General features: G+C 38.8%; 1 protein-coding gene across 3 annotated transcripts in view; it reads left to right on the top strand.

The window, feature by feature from the left end:
- Positions 1-17,424, top strand: part of STAG1 (STAG1 cohesin complex component) — a 205,751-nt gene that overhangs the window by 61,351 nt on the left and 126,976 nt on the right. For all 3 annotated transcript variants that reach the window (XM_064457180.1, XM_064457181.1, XM_064457179.1), the window contains one exon: positions 13,633-13,729. In XM_064457180.1, coding sequence (XP_064313250.1) covers positions 13,633-13,729 — 97 coding nt within the window. The remainder of the gene's footprint in view (positions 1-13,632; positions 13,730-17,424) is intronic.

The following is a 17,424-nucleotide window of genomic DNA, read 5'->3' as shown; positions in this document are numbered from 1 at the left end:
TGGGCTAGATGAGTCCCACCTCAAGACCTCCTATAGGTGATTGGTTTTGACAGTACTTGTATATTTTAGTAAGGTACTGTGCTTCAGCTATTGGTTTTGGCACTCAAAGGAGAAACAATGGGCCCAAAACACTGTTCATCCAGTGCAGTGCAAAGCCCGGATCCAACGGAAGGATTGTTTAAGCAAACCTCTGTTACTTGGCATTTCAACAAAACAGGACTCATGCAATATCAGTTAGTTTGTTTTGACTTTGTGGTGCTAACTAACATGAGAAAATTACAAATTAGGAAAATTAGGGGCCAAGTCCCATTTTCAGTATTACTTTTAGTGTAGCTAAAGGATAAGTCTAACTCCCAAAGAAATCTAGTCTTCCAAATGAGTGAAAGCTGTTGAAAAGTTTCTCTCAGTCTCAAATATGGAAGGTCTGAGATGTAATTTTAAAGAAGTAATATACAGGAAGAAAACGAGAGGTTTTGTTCTTCATAGTTGCTGTATTTACAGCTATTCAGGATTGACCCTTCTTTTCTAGTAGGTGAAGACAGAACAAATTTACTCCTAACAAAGCTACAGATTCTTTGGCCTCTTCTCCCTCCATGTCTTAAGTCAGGGCTTCCAACTTTGCTTGGTTTTCAACACTTTCTCAAATTTAGTTTTTGGCAGGATTTGAGGAAAAGTCTGTAGTCTATTTCTGGTTTTTACTGTGGTACAGAACATACAATATGCTTTATGTAGTATGTTTGTCTTAGAGTTATTGATACTTGCAGGAGCCGAATGAAAATGAATGGGTGATTGCTTTGATGTTTGATGACTGTGTGTGGAATTGACTGATACATTTAATCTATTTCAAAAGTGATGCCATCAGAAGTCTTCTGCAAATGAAATTGTCTATGTGTTTGTATTAAGAAACCTTTGGAATTCAAATACAAATGAATTGTTTTGAGAACTTAGGTATTTGTATATGCACTCACTTCTTCTAAGTTTGTCCTCTATTTTGGTTCTCATAGCAGGATTGATTTACGACTTCTCTTCAGGCTTATTGCTGTTTGATTCTTCCTGGGAAACAAAGTTAGGTTAATATTGTGTATTTCAAGTACACATAGATTCAGAGCTGGTCTTTGCATATGAATCTTTGCCTCTCTGATGAGGCACTAGTTGTGTCAGTGTTAAGTCTCATTTGAACTCTGTTAATCAATTTGACACCCACGTTAACTTGGTATAGGATTGTTGTCACTGTTTTTTGATTTGCTCAGTAACCTTTTGTACAGTTAGTTGCTTCAGAATTTTTTCTGTCAGCAGCTCTCTGTAAGAAGTGTGATATGGCTGTTCGTGTTTTCTGCAGGTACATTTTGTTAGTCCATTGAGACTGTTCGTAGAGCTTTTTTAGGCTCTATGGTTTTTTTTCTTAGGCAAACACGATACTCTTCTGCTTTTTGTAATTCCTCTTTTTTTTTTTTCTTGAATATTTTTATGGATACAGCTATATCCACTATATTTCCCCACTCTAAACCTCTGTAGGCAGAACATACTATATCACCATTTCTCATGTGCTAAACTGCCTGAGTTTACACAGATGGGAATGAAGGGTGTGGGTGAACTTCCACGCCCCCAGCTGAGCCCCCAGTACAGGGGCTGGCTTGTAGCTTAAATCTTCATAGGCGCTTCTGCGTTGGGCTCTGACCCTGGCATTAAGCTGGCAGTGAAGTAAAGAGCGTGTGTTGATCTGATGTTTTGTTTAGTCCTCAGTCTGAAAATTTCTCATATGTAAATTATGACCAATTAGCTGTAATGAAGCTTGTCCCTCTGTGCTAGTCAAGCCAAGCAGAGAAACATTCAGCTTTCTTGTGTGCAGAGGGGTTTTGTACCTCCCCCAGAACATCAGAGAGGATTATCAGTAAGGCAAACAGGTGTTCAATACCAAAACATGAACAGATCTTTGCCTCGATTGCTCTGTAATAATATGTGCATTACCAGTTACCCTTAACTGAAGTTAGCAGCTCACTACAGATTAGATGCTGATTTTTGATAAAAGTATTTGACCCCTTTGCTTATGCTCAGCTAATGAAAGTAATCTTGGTGTCAGTTAGACATGGTTCATAGTAAACATGGCTCCATTATACACCAACAAGCATTTTAAGATATGTATCCAAAGAGAACTTTCTAGTATGTTGAAATGGATTTTTTCATTGTGCCACCAGTTCTTTGTCTCTCCAGAAATCAAGAACGTATGTGACTCGTCACTGTTCTTGTCTGCACACCTTGGCACATGCAGATTTGGGTCTTTGAGGTTCCTTCCATTTTTTGAGTAAAGCTGTATTTGTAGCACTCCTTACCCTGTCACAGGAAGTTTTCTTTTGTTTCTTATGTTTTGGTTCCTCAGATTTTTGTCATCTTTGCACCTACTGGGATCATGTTGGCAAGCTGTGACTCCTGTTCACAGTACTACACTGGCTAGAAAGTTTGTATATCAGAGCAGGAACATCATGAGACCTTTTTTTTTTCTTCCCTTCAGTTGCCTATTTTGAAAGGATTAAAAAGCTTTCATTAATATTTATTTAAAATATTTCCGAAATGTTAATACTTTCAGTATTATCTTCAGTATACTGATTTTCAGTGTTTATTCACCTTTGCGTTGCAGACTGAGGTTAAAAATCAGTACACGCAAAAATAAAGGGGGTGTGTCCCTTGTAATTACATGTTTGAGCTGTTGGAAGTAGTATCAAGGAGGTAAAGGAAACATTGACCACTTTCAGCAGTGCTCCTTTTTGTTCTTAGCATCTTACTGGTAGGGTTGCCAGTTCGTTTTATCATAATGTATCAGGTTTGGATGACATTTAGTCATAAACATCTGTATCTGAAATTACTTTCTCATTGGAATTCCTAGTCTCTCTAGTATCTTCTTCTATCACTTTGAGATGAGATGATCTGTACAAGAAATGCAAGATAGTCAGTTTTACCAAAGACCTGATATGTCTTTATGCATCTTGGTAGTGTGGCATATCCTATACAATTTCAGTAATTCCTGTATTTTCATAACATTTAGGACAGAAATAGACCATTATGGTCTGTATACTACCTCCCTGCATAGCTCATACCGTGGAATTGCACCCATTCTTGTATTAGGCAAACAGCTTGTTTTACAACACTCATTTTTCTGTAGTAATAGCAATACTAGTTTCACAGAATCACAGAATGGTGGGGGTTGGAAGGGACCTCTAGAGATCATCTTGTCCAACCCCCCTGCTTAAGCAGGCACACCTAGAGCAGGGGGCACAGGAACACACCCAGGTGGGTTTTGAATGTCTCCAGGGAAGAAGACTCCACAACCGCCCTGGGCAGCCTGTTCCACTGCTCTGTCACCCTCACAGGAAAGAAGTTTTTTCTCATGTTCAGCAGGAACTTCCTGTGTTGCAACTTGTGCCCATTGCCCCTTGTCCTGTCCTTGGGCAGGACCTTGTCCGGTCCCACCATCCTGACACACACCCTTTAGATATTTATAAGTATTGATGAGATCCCCCCTCAGTCTTCCCTTGTCCACGTTGAACAAACCCAAGCAAGTCTCTCAGCCTTTCCTCATCAGGGAGATGTTCCAGTCCCCTGATCATCTTGGTAGCTCTCTGCTGGACTTGCTCAAGCAGTTCCCTGTCCTTCTTAAACTGGGGGGCCCAAAACTGGACACACAGTACTCCAGATGTGGTCTTACTAGGGCAGCGTAGAGGGGGAGGATAACCTCCTTTGACCTGCTGGCCACACTCTTTTTAATGCAGCCCAGAATACTGTTGGCCTTCTTGGCCACAAGGGCACATTACTGGCTCATGGTTGGATGGCTGTCTACGAGCATTCCCAGTTCCTTCTGGAAAGCGGCTCTGTTGAGTACTTCAGCCCCCAACCTGTACTGGTGCATGGGGTTAAATAGAAGTTAGGGTGGGCAAGCCTTAGCAACTGTAGACTTAGAGCCAGAGTTTTGAACATCATTGTTCCCCCTCAGATCTTGCTGCAGTAGCTGCTCCCCTGTCACTGCGGTTGCAGATACCCTGGCGGTAGCAGCAGGAAGCCGAGCTGGTGAATGCGGAGGAGGAGGTGGCACTGGCTTTGGAGGCGGCATCTGGTGCACCCTCCCCACCTTCAAGAGTGAGTCTGCTCCTTGGGGTGGCTTCTCCCAGGGGAGGAAGTTGATAGAACCAGCCCCAGTGACTGCACAGCTTTATCAAGTAGTGCCTGACACATTCTGCATGGATATAGCTTCGCTTTGCTTACTTCTCTCAACTCCCTGGAATGTTATCTCACAGTTATTTTAGTCACATAATCATTATGCAATATAGATAATCCCAATGTTCCTTAGTCCTTCCAGTGGTTCTGGTTAGAAAGAGTTGTTACATGCCTAATTTAATCTTACATAAACTGAGGCGGCTGTTGAACAGATTGGGCCCACCTTCTCCCACAGCTACAGCTGATGTTTTCCACACCTTCCTTGTGTGTTTTGTAGTCACACCAAGAAATAGATTTAATTAGAACCTGACACTTTGGTGGATTTTTTTCAGCAGGATCAGCTCCCTGATTCAGCTTATCGCTGGCAGTAGCTCAGACTGACTCTTGATTAGAATAACTGCATAACCATCACCATATCTACCTTATTTAGGAGGAATTGTATTTTACCTACACGCTTTTACTTACATACTTGAGCTTAAAAACATCAGAGCAGCTGTAATTGAGTCATACCAAAAGTTCAATGTCTTGTCTCTGACAATGGTAGTTAAGAAAGAGAATAAGAAAGCAAAAACTTATTTTGGGAATTTTCCCTGCTACTGACTGTTTGCAGCTCAGGGTGAATGTGGCGTCTGTGTTTTCAGAGCCTTTAATGGCTTTCTTTTCTCTGAGTTTGTGTCTTCTCCCTACTAGACGTTCCCCTTGCTGCATAGTGTCTCTGTGTCTGCCTCACCTGTTTCTAGCAGTGAAGGTCTTTGAAGATTAACAATATTAGGCAGATGATATTAAGTATTATCCATGTATTTGGGAAAAGTGTTTTAGTGTAATTGTCCTTTGTTGTATTGTAACAACGCTGAATTCTCTGACTTGCAGGCTGGGTAATAACTTTGGGTTTCCCCAGACTGTCTCAGAAACTCCTTAGGAGATTAAGGATGCCTTTTTTAAAGTTTACAGGGTAAAGTAACTACAACTATTATTGTCATTTAAACTGGTATTTAGTTTTCTAATTGCTAGGTGGATTTCTTCTGCAGCCTAATCTTGCTTTGCTTTTTGTTGTATGCTACGGAATTAAAAGAAAATTAAATCAAAACTAGGTACATCTTTTAATGCTTGTTATACTAGGAAAAATTTAGCCACCAGATGAAGCATTAATTAATTAGAAGGGTTTCCCTTAATACCAAATGAATTTTTCTGCAGTCATCACACAAGACCTCTTTTCCCTTGCAATGTAATAAGATGTAGGGTGATGATTTTGTTGTTAATGTGAACACCTGTGCCAATAGTGCAGTGTGTGAAAACATGCGTGCTTGAAAATACCCACTATACTTAAAACCTGAGAAGTCTTTTGCACTTGAAGTACCTGGGGTGATCTGTGAACTCTTTCCAAATTGTGCTAGGAAAGGAACTTCATCGTGTTTTTCAACAAATTGGGCCTCTCTTAGAGGAGCGCAGAAATCAGCTATTCCACTAAGGATTTTTTTTTAAATTTGTTCTCATGTTCAACGTGTATGAGTAGTTGGGATCCTTTGTATTCACGCCCATGATTGGCCCAGCTTAAACAGACACAGCCCCTTGGAAATTGTGTCACATGTCAGTTGAGAGATCAGCACCTGCAAAATTCATTATCCTGCTCTACTCAGCGCTTGTCAGCCACACCTGGAGTACTGTGTACAGTTCTGGTCCCTGCTATACAAAAAGGATGTGGACAGGCTGGAAGGGGTCCAGAGAAGGGCCACCAAGATGATCAAAGGACTGGGAAGCCTGCCATATGAGGATAGGCTGGGAGAGCTGGGTTTGTTCACCCTTGAGAAAAGGAGGCTCAGAGGGGATCTCATCACCATGTACTTAAGGGGCAGCTACAAAGAAGATGGAGACTCCCTTTTTACAAGGAGTCCCATGGAGAGGAGAAGGGGGAATGGACACAAGTTGCTCTTGGGGAGATTCCGATTGGACACCAGAGGAAAATTTTTCACATTGAGGACAGTCAACCATTGGAATAATCTCCCCAGGGCAGTGGTTGACTCGGCCACATTGGACACCTTTAAGAGTCGTCTGGACAGGGTGCTGGGCCATCTTGTCTAGACTGCGCTCTTCCTAGAAAGGTTGGACTAGATGATCCCTGAGGTCGTTTCCAACCTGTGATTCTGTGATAATTCTGTACCATAACAGATCTCCTTGGTATGTGGCCATTGACCATTCCACCAGTCATTTCTGAGGAGTCAGGTGAGGAAACGCAGCTCTGAGCAGTGGAGATCTGCTGTGACAAGAGTGCTTGTTCTCAGTAGTTCCTGTGATTTTAATCCGTTTGAAAGAATTTTTCCAGTACACTTTATGCAAGAAGTGCAATGCCAGTTAAATTGTGCCATTCTAATACTCTCATAAGAGGACTAAATATTTTTATTTCAGTACTGGGTTTTTTCTCCCAATGGTACCATATAATGTGTTACACTGATTTCCCCACATAATATTTAATGCATGTTCTACTGCATAGAAATATGTATCTATATGAAATGCCAGACAGAGATATCACAGTACAGAGAGTATGAATTCCTTAGTTTTATTGGCAATAAATGCTTCTAGGATTGTATTCCTTCCCTCTCTGTACTTCAGGAAAAAAAAGTTATAGAAGTAGACAGTGCATAAAGTAGATTTTCCCATCTTTGAATATGATGGAAAACCAAGAAACAGATACTGTTACATTGAAGTAAGATTTAAAAAAAAAAAAAAAAATAATTTGGTCTATTCAGAAGGTGCTTGCTAGGTGTTAGAAAAGTGAAAACTCTTTTTTGTGATTCAAAATTACTATCTTTAGAGGAAAAAGTATAAACTGCAGCTTCTCCAACCACAGTTCCGTTTTATTAACCTTATATTAATGTATTCAGTGAGTGTATATTAGACTTACTGCCTGCAATTTGGAATGCAACCACACAGTCGTCTTCAAGTCTAATGCACAATCTTAAATTGCACATACTTTCACATGCTAGGAACTACCTTCTCCCCAGTAACTGTCTGTGTAACTACTTCAGTCTTCACAAAATTTGACCTTAAAAGAGTTTTATTCTTTTTTTAAAAAACTGCACAGATTCACTTAAAAAAAAAAAAGTTTTACAGAGAATATTGTGTCTTTCGCTACTTCCTTTTGTTTCTCTGTGGTCTTATTTTCAGTGTACTCTAAGTTCTCACTGTTTGCTAAAGCATATTTTCTAGTTCTTCTCTTTGGGCTGCTCTTTATACAAATAATTGAAATCTTTAATTTCACTGTGCATTCTTTTTTTTTTGTTTTAATAAGCTTTGTATTTCATTTGAGTAACTTCAGGATTTTGCCAGAAGATGTTATGTAAGCTTTGATTTTAGGATTTTTTTCTACCTTTAAAGTAAACACACTGCACACCCATTCTAGAGTAATTTTCTGTCATAGTCACTGTAAATGAAGCATGTCCAGAAACAGTTGTGTGAAATGGCAAATTATTTAATTGTTCTTTATATACTTGATTTGCCTTGATTTACAGTTGACTCCGATCTTACACTTGAATGTGCACTTCATATATAGTGTCATTTGTTGTCACTTTGTGTTACTAGCGCTGCTGCCAGGTTGTTACTTAATTTAAATTGTGAAATAGCTTTTTTTGAAATCAACTTTCATTAATATTTAGTGGGACTGTGCTAATTTACATGAGCTGGCAAGGTATCATCTGTAGTTAGTCCCTCTGGTTCCTCCAGCACGTAATGCTCCTAAACGTAGTAATGTTCTTGCACTGAAGGAATATGAAACGGATTCATAGCTGTAAAGCCCCCAGGAGGTAATACAATAACTAGCTTCATTATTCCATTTATTGCATCAGACTTTTGCTTTTACTGGCAATCTGAGCTGCTGTTTCTCTTCAAAACTATAAAATGTTCCTATTTATCTTTTAGCAGACTTTGAGATGTGAAGATCAATATATCTGCAAGTCTCTGTGATTGATTTTAAGTTGTTTACTCAGACTATGGATCTATTCTGCTTCTTGCTTGACTTTAAGCTTCTTATTTCTGTAGGGTTGCCTATTCGGCATATTCTTCAAATTATGCTGCATGGTAGTTCTTAGAACAGTCACCAGAGAGTTAATTTCTGTGAGATTCTTTTGAAAGCTGTTGTGTGCTTTTGAAAATCTCTGTATTGGCTATGTATTTGTACTCTACATCATCTGCCATTTGTAGAAGACCTTGATTTTTCACTCAGTTCTCGTAAGAATAGAAGCATTTTCAGATTTAAAAAAATATATATGCTTGAGCCTCATTTTTGTAACATGTTCTTGTATGGACATGTTACGCTGACTGACCCAGAGATGCAATGCATCTGTGTGTGTATGTATATCTATATTTATATGTACATATATAGATGTGTATATATATATGTATGTCTATATATATATGTATAGCTGTTTTCTGAGAGCAGGGAGTGAAATGGGGTGACGTGGGTGTTACTGGGGTAATCGTGAGGTTTTATCTATGCGACTGAGCTAGCTAGTTCTTTACTATGCTTAAAGTTTAGTTTCAGTACTCCTTGCCTCACGCCAATCTGGTAGTGAAGATGAGAAGCTAAAGAGTTTTTTGAGCCATTTCTCATTCAGAACCTTGTTGTCGGGGGAGCCCTTTGTGCATGTGCATTGAATTTGGTGAGCCCCTAAAGCATGGATTTCCTGCACCCGAGCAGAGCACTGCAGCACAGGTACTGTAGATCTTGTGCTTCCTGAGAGCGCTGAATTTATTGTGTTTCACGCACAGCATGCAAGTGCATGTTTCCATATGGTAAATCCATGCTCTCTACTGCATCTGAAGGTAAAAACATTTGGAAGCAGATGGGTACCACCAGAACAACTCATGCAGTCTGTTCCTACCATCTTTCGTAAGTTTGGTTTTTTTTAATAGAAGTAGGCAACAAGACTCTCGTGGGGATGAGTTCTCCTGGTGGATGGAGCCCACTTGTAACTACCTCCTTTCCAAGGAGCTGTCCAGTCCTTCCCTCCTCCTGGCACCACATCTGCCTGCACTGCAGTGTCAGTTCTGTGTTTGGGACAGATAACAGGGAGGGGGCCAGGTCAGCGTATCTCTGGGCAAGATGGTGACCAAATGTGGGAGGTTGCCCTGAGTTTGCTCTTTGCTTGTGTCTGAGAAGCTCTTGAAAATGGTGAGTGGATGGAGGCTGCTAACAAGATAAAATCATCCTGGAGTGTTTTCTGTAACATGTGGACTGTAATGTGTGGACTGTTGGTTAGAAATCCTTGTTTTTAAGAGGAGTCTTCCTCTCTATGCATGTTTATGCAAAATAATTCCTCTTCTGGCAATGATAGCTTGTTGCACCATTTGTTACACTATTGCCTGTTGTTTGATTTCTTTCACTCCTATTTGACCTTTTTCCTGGTATTTGGATTACTGCTGGTTTTTCTTGGTTCAGTTGATACTTGGCTCTATTTTAGGTCTGATGTGTATAATTCTTATTTTTTCATCCTTGTGTTTTCAGTTTTTATAGCTCTTTTCTGTTACATCAAAAGTCAACAGTTTGTTTAAGTTCCAACTGTTGTAGCATATGTAGTCTGGCTTCATTACCTCCTGTTGCCTTAAACTGTAATCTCTAAAAAAAATTACCAACAAGCACGCCAAATATACATGGGGGGTTGAATGATGTAGATCTGTGGGTGTTATTTTGTTATACTGAAAATAACCCCCTCATTTTTAGGGACTAGTGAATAGCATTTGTGTGACTGTACTGATGCTGACAGGTCAGGTGTCTGTATGGGACTCATCACCCTATGCTCCTGAGCCAGTCAGTGGAGATCTACTTAGTGTAATCATGAGTGTTTTTAAGCAGGATCTGTCATCTCACTGTGTACCTGCTCTAGACAGATGAATTATGCTGATAGCTCCCCTGAATGTTGGCTATATATGTATGGGCACGTGTGCACACGCATGCACACTGTTGAGTATAAAGGGAGTGACTGGCTTATGTGACTACCTGGGCACTGCATGTGAAGTTAGGTAAGATGAATCCTACCCAAACATTCAATATTTTAGTTAAAGCTTTGTCAATCCTCTGCTATGTCCAGGCGACGCAGGAGGCAATCTGCCCGCTGTCCCTGCTCAGAACCCTCACTCTGCTTTTGCTGCTTTCTTTATTTACTGCTACCACTAAAGACTGCATTGCCTCAAGCCTGGTCCGTTTGTCTTGAGATCAGCTGCTTGTCTTCTTTATTCTTCTGTGAATTGCTTTTTGGTGAATTGCATTATGGTTCTGGTTAGAAAATACAAGTATTGTAGTAGGTAGGACAGAGTGGGCCCTTAGTGCCCAAGGACATAGCATGTGCCTCACAGTTCTTTTTGTATGAAGAGACAAAAAAAATCAGAAGGGAGATGAGCTGCACTGATGCTATGATTTTGAGGTAGTGCTGCAAAAATCAATTAAAAAGTTGTTTAAACGAGGAAGAAACAAAACTGAAGGATATTCCTCCAAGTCTTTCCCCTCTACTCCGTTTTTTTTTAGTCCAGATGGGTTCACTGGCAATATGTACAGCACAGTCCAGAAACAGTTGCACTTGTATAGCTGAAGGGGCAGTATGTTGTAGCAAGATGCAGGAGTAAGACTGAATGTGGAGAGGAATCTCTCAGGCCAGCCTTGCTTCTGCAGGGAATGTTATCTGTGCACTGTCCATAGCCTAGTTTCACATAAACCAGTGGACTAGTTATTGACACTCAGGAAAAGCATCTGATATTTCCCAGGCTCAAAGAAGAATGTAGTAGACTTCAGAAAATGTTCAGAGGTGTGTGACAAGAGTGAGCAAAGATAAAGATATGGAAGTATTTCTGTGCCAGCCACGCAGCACAGAATAGGATTCTTCTGCCTGAAAAAAGGTGACCAGATGGAAGCATGGAAAATACAAATAGGCGGTGGAGGTTTATTTTCCCTTATTCCATAAGAATTAGGTGGCATTGAATAGATCTAGTAATTGGCAAGTTTAAAACAAAACAAATTTTTTTTTTTGCAGTGAATAATTAACCCTTGTGACACATTACTGCAAGGTGGTGTAGGTGTAAAACTTTCTGGTTCAGGCAGACACATTCATGAGAGAAGAAATACGCTAGGGTCTTAAGGGTGTGGGATAGTAACTCAGAAGTGTCAGTATATTCTTGCCATATTCTCACACTCTTCCCTACATGTATAAGCCCTGTTGGGCAGGTGAACCTGTAGTCTGACCCAGGACAGCTGCTATTTTCTATAGTGAAAAAAAAATAACTGCTAGCAATTGCATGTTGTTCTGATATCTACACTAATGTAGCTGTTCAAACAAATGTTTTAAGTTGGTAGTACATCAGCCGACTGGTCATTAAGTTTTGTCGGTATTTGGTTTAGTAAATAATTCTTACATTTGGCTACATTTGGTTTTATGTGCCCTGGAGAATTCTGCTGATTGATTGAAATGATTGATACTTATAGGAACAAGTCTAAAGTCATGATGAAATAAGTGAAGCATTCTAGATAACAGGTTTTGTGCTGCTGCTTCATGTTTTCTCAACTTGTATGAAGATTAATTTGAGGCTGACTTCCTTTTTAATTTCTTCTGAGTAGCAGATGGACCTTTTTGTAAGATTGCTTCTCCTACTGTGCATGGATATGTGTGTGTATTGGTAGACAAAACCTAAAAACTTATTTTCCTGGCAAATTGAATGTTTAGAGAGTCACACTGGTTGTTGGATAACATGATAATACTGATAGTCTCATCCTGTCTTGGGCTGAGAACAAGTGTAGTGATCTGCATTAAACATGGAGTGTTCTGGCTCAGTTCAGAATTGTGTATGTCTAGTATGTACACAACTTTTTTCTTGCGGCTTCCCCTTTCTCATACACGTGTGAAGGTCCCACTGGCAAGCAGGGAAGTTTGCACTTGGATAAGCTAGAAACTGTAGAGGGATTTTGCCAGATCATATCCTTATATCTACCAGTTTAGAAAGAGGAAAAAAATTCTTTTGAAGCAGTTGAATTGTTTGGATTTTGTCTTTCCCATTCATTGTTTTTCAGCACAGTTAGAAGCTGGTTGTGTGTGGGTGGTCCATGTGAGTGTTTAGGATTTTTTAAAATTAATTTTATAGACATTCATTGTAAACCTGAACTCCCAAATAAAATAATCCATTTGCAAGCTGTGCTCTGATAGCATAATCAAGCATATCTTAATGAACACTGCTGCATGTATGGAACAGTAAAGGTTTTTTTCTCCTCATAAATAAGCAAAAACATAATATTTGGTTGCATTAAATATACACGATTCCTTACCTCCTTCAATGTTTGTGTAACTGAGGAACTTAGTAGTGACGTGAAAAGAAGCCATACTTGTCTTCCTTAAGCATGAAGCAGGCTGAAGAAGGATCTCACACACACCTCTTGCTTTTCTAGAACAGGTTTTAAGCATTTCCATAGTTTTCTTTGTTTTGTCCTCTTGGTTCATTTTACCTGTATCTGGTGTTTTAAAAATTGTGGCTCTGCATAGCTCTGATAGGGTTCTGTAGTCAGAGCTATAGGGTAAAGTATCTGTATTGGAAGCAGCGATAGGCTTTGCCATTGTATATCTCTGCATTCCTTTCAGCTGATGTGTATATGCCATTGACTCCTTCTGATGCTGTGATTGCACTTTTACAGTGACTGGTAAAATTCATTTAGTGCCCTTTCTCATCAAGCTACCGAGGCATATTTTCTGGCCCCAGAGATTAATATATGACAAATGTTTTTGACACCTGTATGCTTTCTGTCCTTCTCCCTGCTGTTATTCATGACTGCATACTACGCTTGTGTATACAAACATCTCCTGGTTAGTTGTAGTTCTGAGTGCAGTTTGGAACTGTGACTCGGCTTCATATGCTGTGGCTCAGATGGCTTCTTGACTCCCAAACACTGTAAGACCAACTTCTGTGTATTATTTTTATTTACAAAGTATTCCTCATTTAATTCAGTCTTCCTGAACTATGCGCAGTGTTTCTGAATGACACTACTTTGGCCTTTCTAAATACTGAGACATTCACTATGAAATATAAATTCTGTTTTAATCCCAAAGGGTTTCTACTCAGTTTTTCTGGGAATATATGTTGGTTGTTCTGAATGGAATCAGTGTGTGTGGTTTTTTTCAACACAATTTTAAAACTGGATAAATAGTGCAAGTAGAGTTTTGAGGAATTAACAGTAATTTCAATTTGAACCTGTGTTTATACAATTATAATAGCAGAAAACAATGCATATAGTTCTGTTCTCTAACAATATTTGTTCTGTCTCCACCCTGAGAGAAGGTGTATAGATTTCTGAACACATGTATAATTATGCACAATAAATGCTCACTTATAAAATTATATTCTGTCTTTAATAAAATACTTTTTAAGAGTCTCTGATAAGTATTCTTTTTTTCTTGACAGTCTGTGGTGGACGACTGGATTGAATCATATAAACAAGACAGGGACATAGCACTTCTGGATTTAATCAACTTCTTTATCCAGTGTTCAGGATGTCGAGGTACAGAATGTTGGAAACAAGTTGTATAGAATAAATCTGACAGTCATACAAACGTGTGTTAGTGCAAATGCTGGTTAAGATGTGGGAGGCACATGGATTGGTACTCCTCGTATGCATGGTTTAGATAAAATATTGTCTACATTCAGGAATAATTTTATTTAAAGCTTGTTTGTCAAGGGCCTACCCTTCCTTTTCTCACTTTCCTGACATCCTAAAGTGTACAAATCCTCACAGAGACATTCATCAGCAAAAGGAGAAAAAACATCTGTTAAGCAAGGTAGGAGTATCTTTACCTCCCCTTTCTGTTTCTTCCCCCCCTTTTTTTATTACAAGAATTAGTAGGTGTAGGTATACCTTAACTTGGCTATTTTTCTGTTTCTTTCTAGGAAAACTATGGTTTTTTTAAACTGAAGAGGAAGGAGTCAGGCTTCAGTTGACTTCAATTAGCAAGAAAGATTTCTTCTGGAAGAAGCACCAATTGTATTTCTTTCTCTGTAATACTTTATCAAGTCAGCAGCAAGTGGCCTGCCTTTTATACCCTTAGCTGAGCAGTGTCCATTAACCAGGCTTATGGCAGTCAGTCTTTCTAGCATTCTGTAGCCACACTGCACCTTCTAATGAATATTTCATGTGTTGTCTTGTTTTCAGTTAACCTAGCCTTGAAAAGAGAGAAAGACAGAGCTCTACTCTCTCTGTAGCACCCAGAACCAAACTATTTACTGTGTCCTGATGCTTCCTGTAGTTTGCTTTGAGTAGAATTGAAAATAACCCACAATTCGGAAATTCTTTTTCTTGATTTTGTAACTGATATGGGAATATACCTTTAGACATGAAGAAGAAGGGAAGAAGTCACTTTTCTTCCTTCTTAAGTATAAGGTGAAGTCTCAAGCATCAGAGAAAAGAAATAGGAGCCATCAGCAGCTTCAGCAACCCTTTTTCATAGCTTAAGGAAATAACCTTATTCTGTGGATGATAGGAAGGGCTGAAGCTCTGGAAGCGTTCTGTGAAAGGGTTGAAGCTTAGGGTTTAGATTACCAGCCTGTGACAATGCCTGTACTGCCCACACAGTTTCCTTAAAATATTTTCCAGACTTGTTTGGCAGCTTATGTGAAAGTAGTTGTATTCTGCTTGCTTTTTTTTTTAAACACTGTCCTAAAGGTGGATATGGAAAAAAAAAACCCAACCCACAAGCTTCTTTCTAAGAATTTGGGCAGCAATAAACCTACGGGATCCTTGGCCATATGTTTTTATTCTTGTTGATGCAAGCTTTTAGTGGAGGCATATTGTAAATATATCTTCATTCCACTGCTGCTCTCTAATTTATACTTCCTTTCTTTCTCCTTGTTAGAGAAAGCAGCACACTTACAATCTCAGAAGATTCATGTTTTTTAAACCCCTTGTTACTGACTGGTGCAGGCTGAATGCCTACTGTCAACCATATCCTGCTGAAGCGATTGCTTCCCAGAAAAGCTTTCTGTTATAGGCTGTGAAGCAACAGCACATCAAGTGGCTGATGTAATTTACTTTCTTATAATTTTTTTATTTAATGGTGACTTTCTATCCATTTTCAGTACTCTGCTTTGTACCCTTGGGGTTATCTCTCTGCTGAGCTTGCTTTAGTGACCTTCTGGTTCCAAAGAGCAATGATAGGAGAAAGGAAGCAAAAAAGACTTATCCCCTGAGTTTATAGTGTGTTTAAAGGATTTATTTCTGTCTTGGAATTTTTGCAGTGGGTGTAGTAACAGCTGTGAACAGGGTTAAAATCCTGGCAAACACTTCTGTCCTTTCTAATTTCCAGTAATATGCCTGTTTTCCAGAATAAGTAAAAACTTTATCAGAAGAGATTTTACCCCGCTTAGGGTAAAGCTCCTACTAAGCTGTCATTAATGAAAATGAGGTATGGAAATCTGGGGATTTTCTATATTTTGTGAGGAAGACCAAGTTTCTTTTTCATGGGAAGATTATATGCTCTATTATGATGTTTTTATTTCCCTTCAAAGATTTTGTTGACATTTTTGTTTTGTTTCCATTTTTGATAAGTAACAGCTTCTTGTGAGTCTCAATGGCTGCTTTATCTTCCTTAATTTTCTTCTTTTCAGTTTGCTCCACTAACATTGTCTTGGATTCTCCAGCCTCCTTTCACAATGTTGGATCTAAATGCTTAGTGATGATATATACTGATAATATATCATAACTTTGTGATCATTAACTTGCTTGGGAGGAGGTTCCTCAGGAAACTCTGAAAGTGTTGCTAGGTTTATAAATCTACCATTTTAATAGTGCTTAGAATTTAAATTTTTGTAAAATGCACTTAGCATGACATTTCTTTCAAAAGCTTTAAGCTGGTGAAGAGTGTGTGCCTATTTTCTGACTTGAGTTGCAAATCATTTAGGCATGAAACTGCTTTATTTAGCAACAGTATTGACCCAGACAAAAATATCTTTCAGTTTAGAGAAACATTGATTTTTATATATTTATCCCATTCTCTTGGGCAGCGCATACACTTGAATGAACATCTTAGCATCCTCCAGAGATGTTCCTGAAATGAGACGTGATCTATTATAAATATGGATAAGCAGGCACGCTATGTAAATTATTAATACTAAAAAATTGTAAAATTAATGTATTTTGCAGGCGAACTTAAAAGATCTGTGCAACTTAAAACTGAATAAATATAAACTAAGTATTCAAGCACATCTGTCCTTTGTCAACTCTTCTGAGTATCTATTTAATCAATTACTTTCTACACAATGTGTTATGGTTCATACAGTAATGTCCATTAAAACATGAGAGATTTGTTTTTAACATGACTTCGGTAATCTTTCTGGGGTTTTTAAAGGTTCATTTGATATAAATTAGAAGTTTGTCCTATTGAGCTACCAAAAGCATCTCAATTCAATGATTAGATTTGCACAGGAGCTACATCGCTTTTCATGCCATCCTGCCACTAGTTTGCTTGCCTAATCTGTATGTTTGTTGCCTTTGCTGATTTTGATTACATAAAAGTGAAAATATTTTCTTAAAGAATTTTTCCTTTATCTTCTGTTTTTTCTTCAAGAATACCAACAAAAATCCCTGCCTTTCACAGTTTGTGTAGCCTTCCCCATGATGTCACATCGTATTTCTGTGGCAGAAAAATGGTTAACAAGGACTGATAAATTCACCTATTCACTTCTTGTTTCCTATCCTTTTAGAATGCATTGCTTTTTCTAGAGGGAGGCTCTTGTATCAGATAGTACCTTAGAAAGATGGAAAAGTAAGTTTTAAAATACTTTTTCTTCCTGGAAAAATGGGAAAATAGATGGTGTGTCCAGTCCTTGAAAAGAACAGGTTGGTTTGTTTGGTAGTAGCTGTTTATTTTCCATGGTATTCACAATCTGTAAAGTAGGTGGTGTTGTATTTACCTTCTTACTTCTCTCTCAGGAACTTAATTTAGGGTTTTGCATTTTTAGATAAGAGGGAACTTCTGGAATTTACGTTGTTGTAATGATAAATCAATTTTTCAAATAACTTTCACTTGGCTGGGGGTTGGAAGTGTATCCATATGACTGAGATTTCCATTTCAAGTGTTGGGAGTTTGGTCTGTAGCATTGTGGATACAGGCATCCTCCTCTCTTGAGGAAGAGTTGCAGATCAGCGCTCTGAGTTTTCTGGGTTTTTTTGAGAGCTCTTTTCCATTGCTTTCTTCTCTGTAG

Source organism: Phalacrocorax carbo, chromosome 7 (assembly GCF_963921805.1).
Source record: "Phalacrocorax carbo chromosome 7, bPhaCar2.1, whole genome shotgun sequence".
Lineage (NCBI taxonomy): Eukaryota > Metazoa > Chordata > Aves > Suliformes > Phalacrocoracidae > Phalacrocorax > Phalacrocorax carbo.
This window is presented reverse-complemented; position numbering and strand designations above follow the sequence as displayed.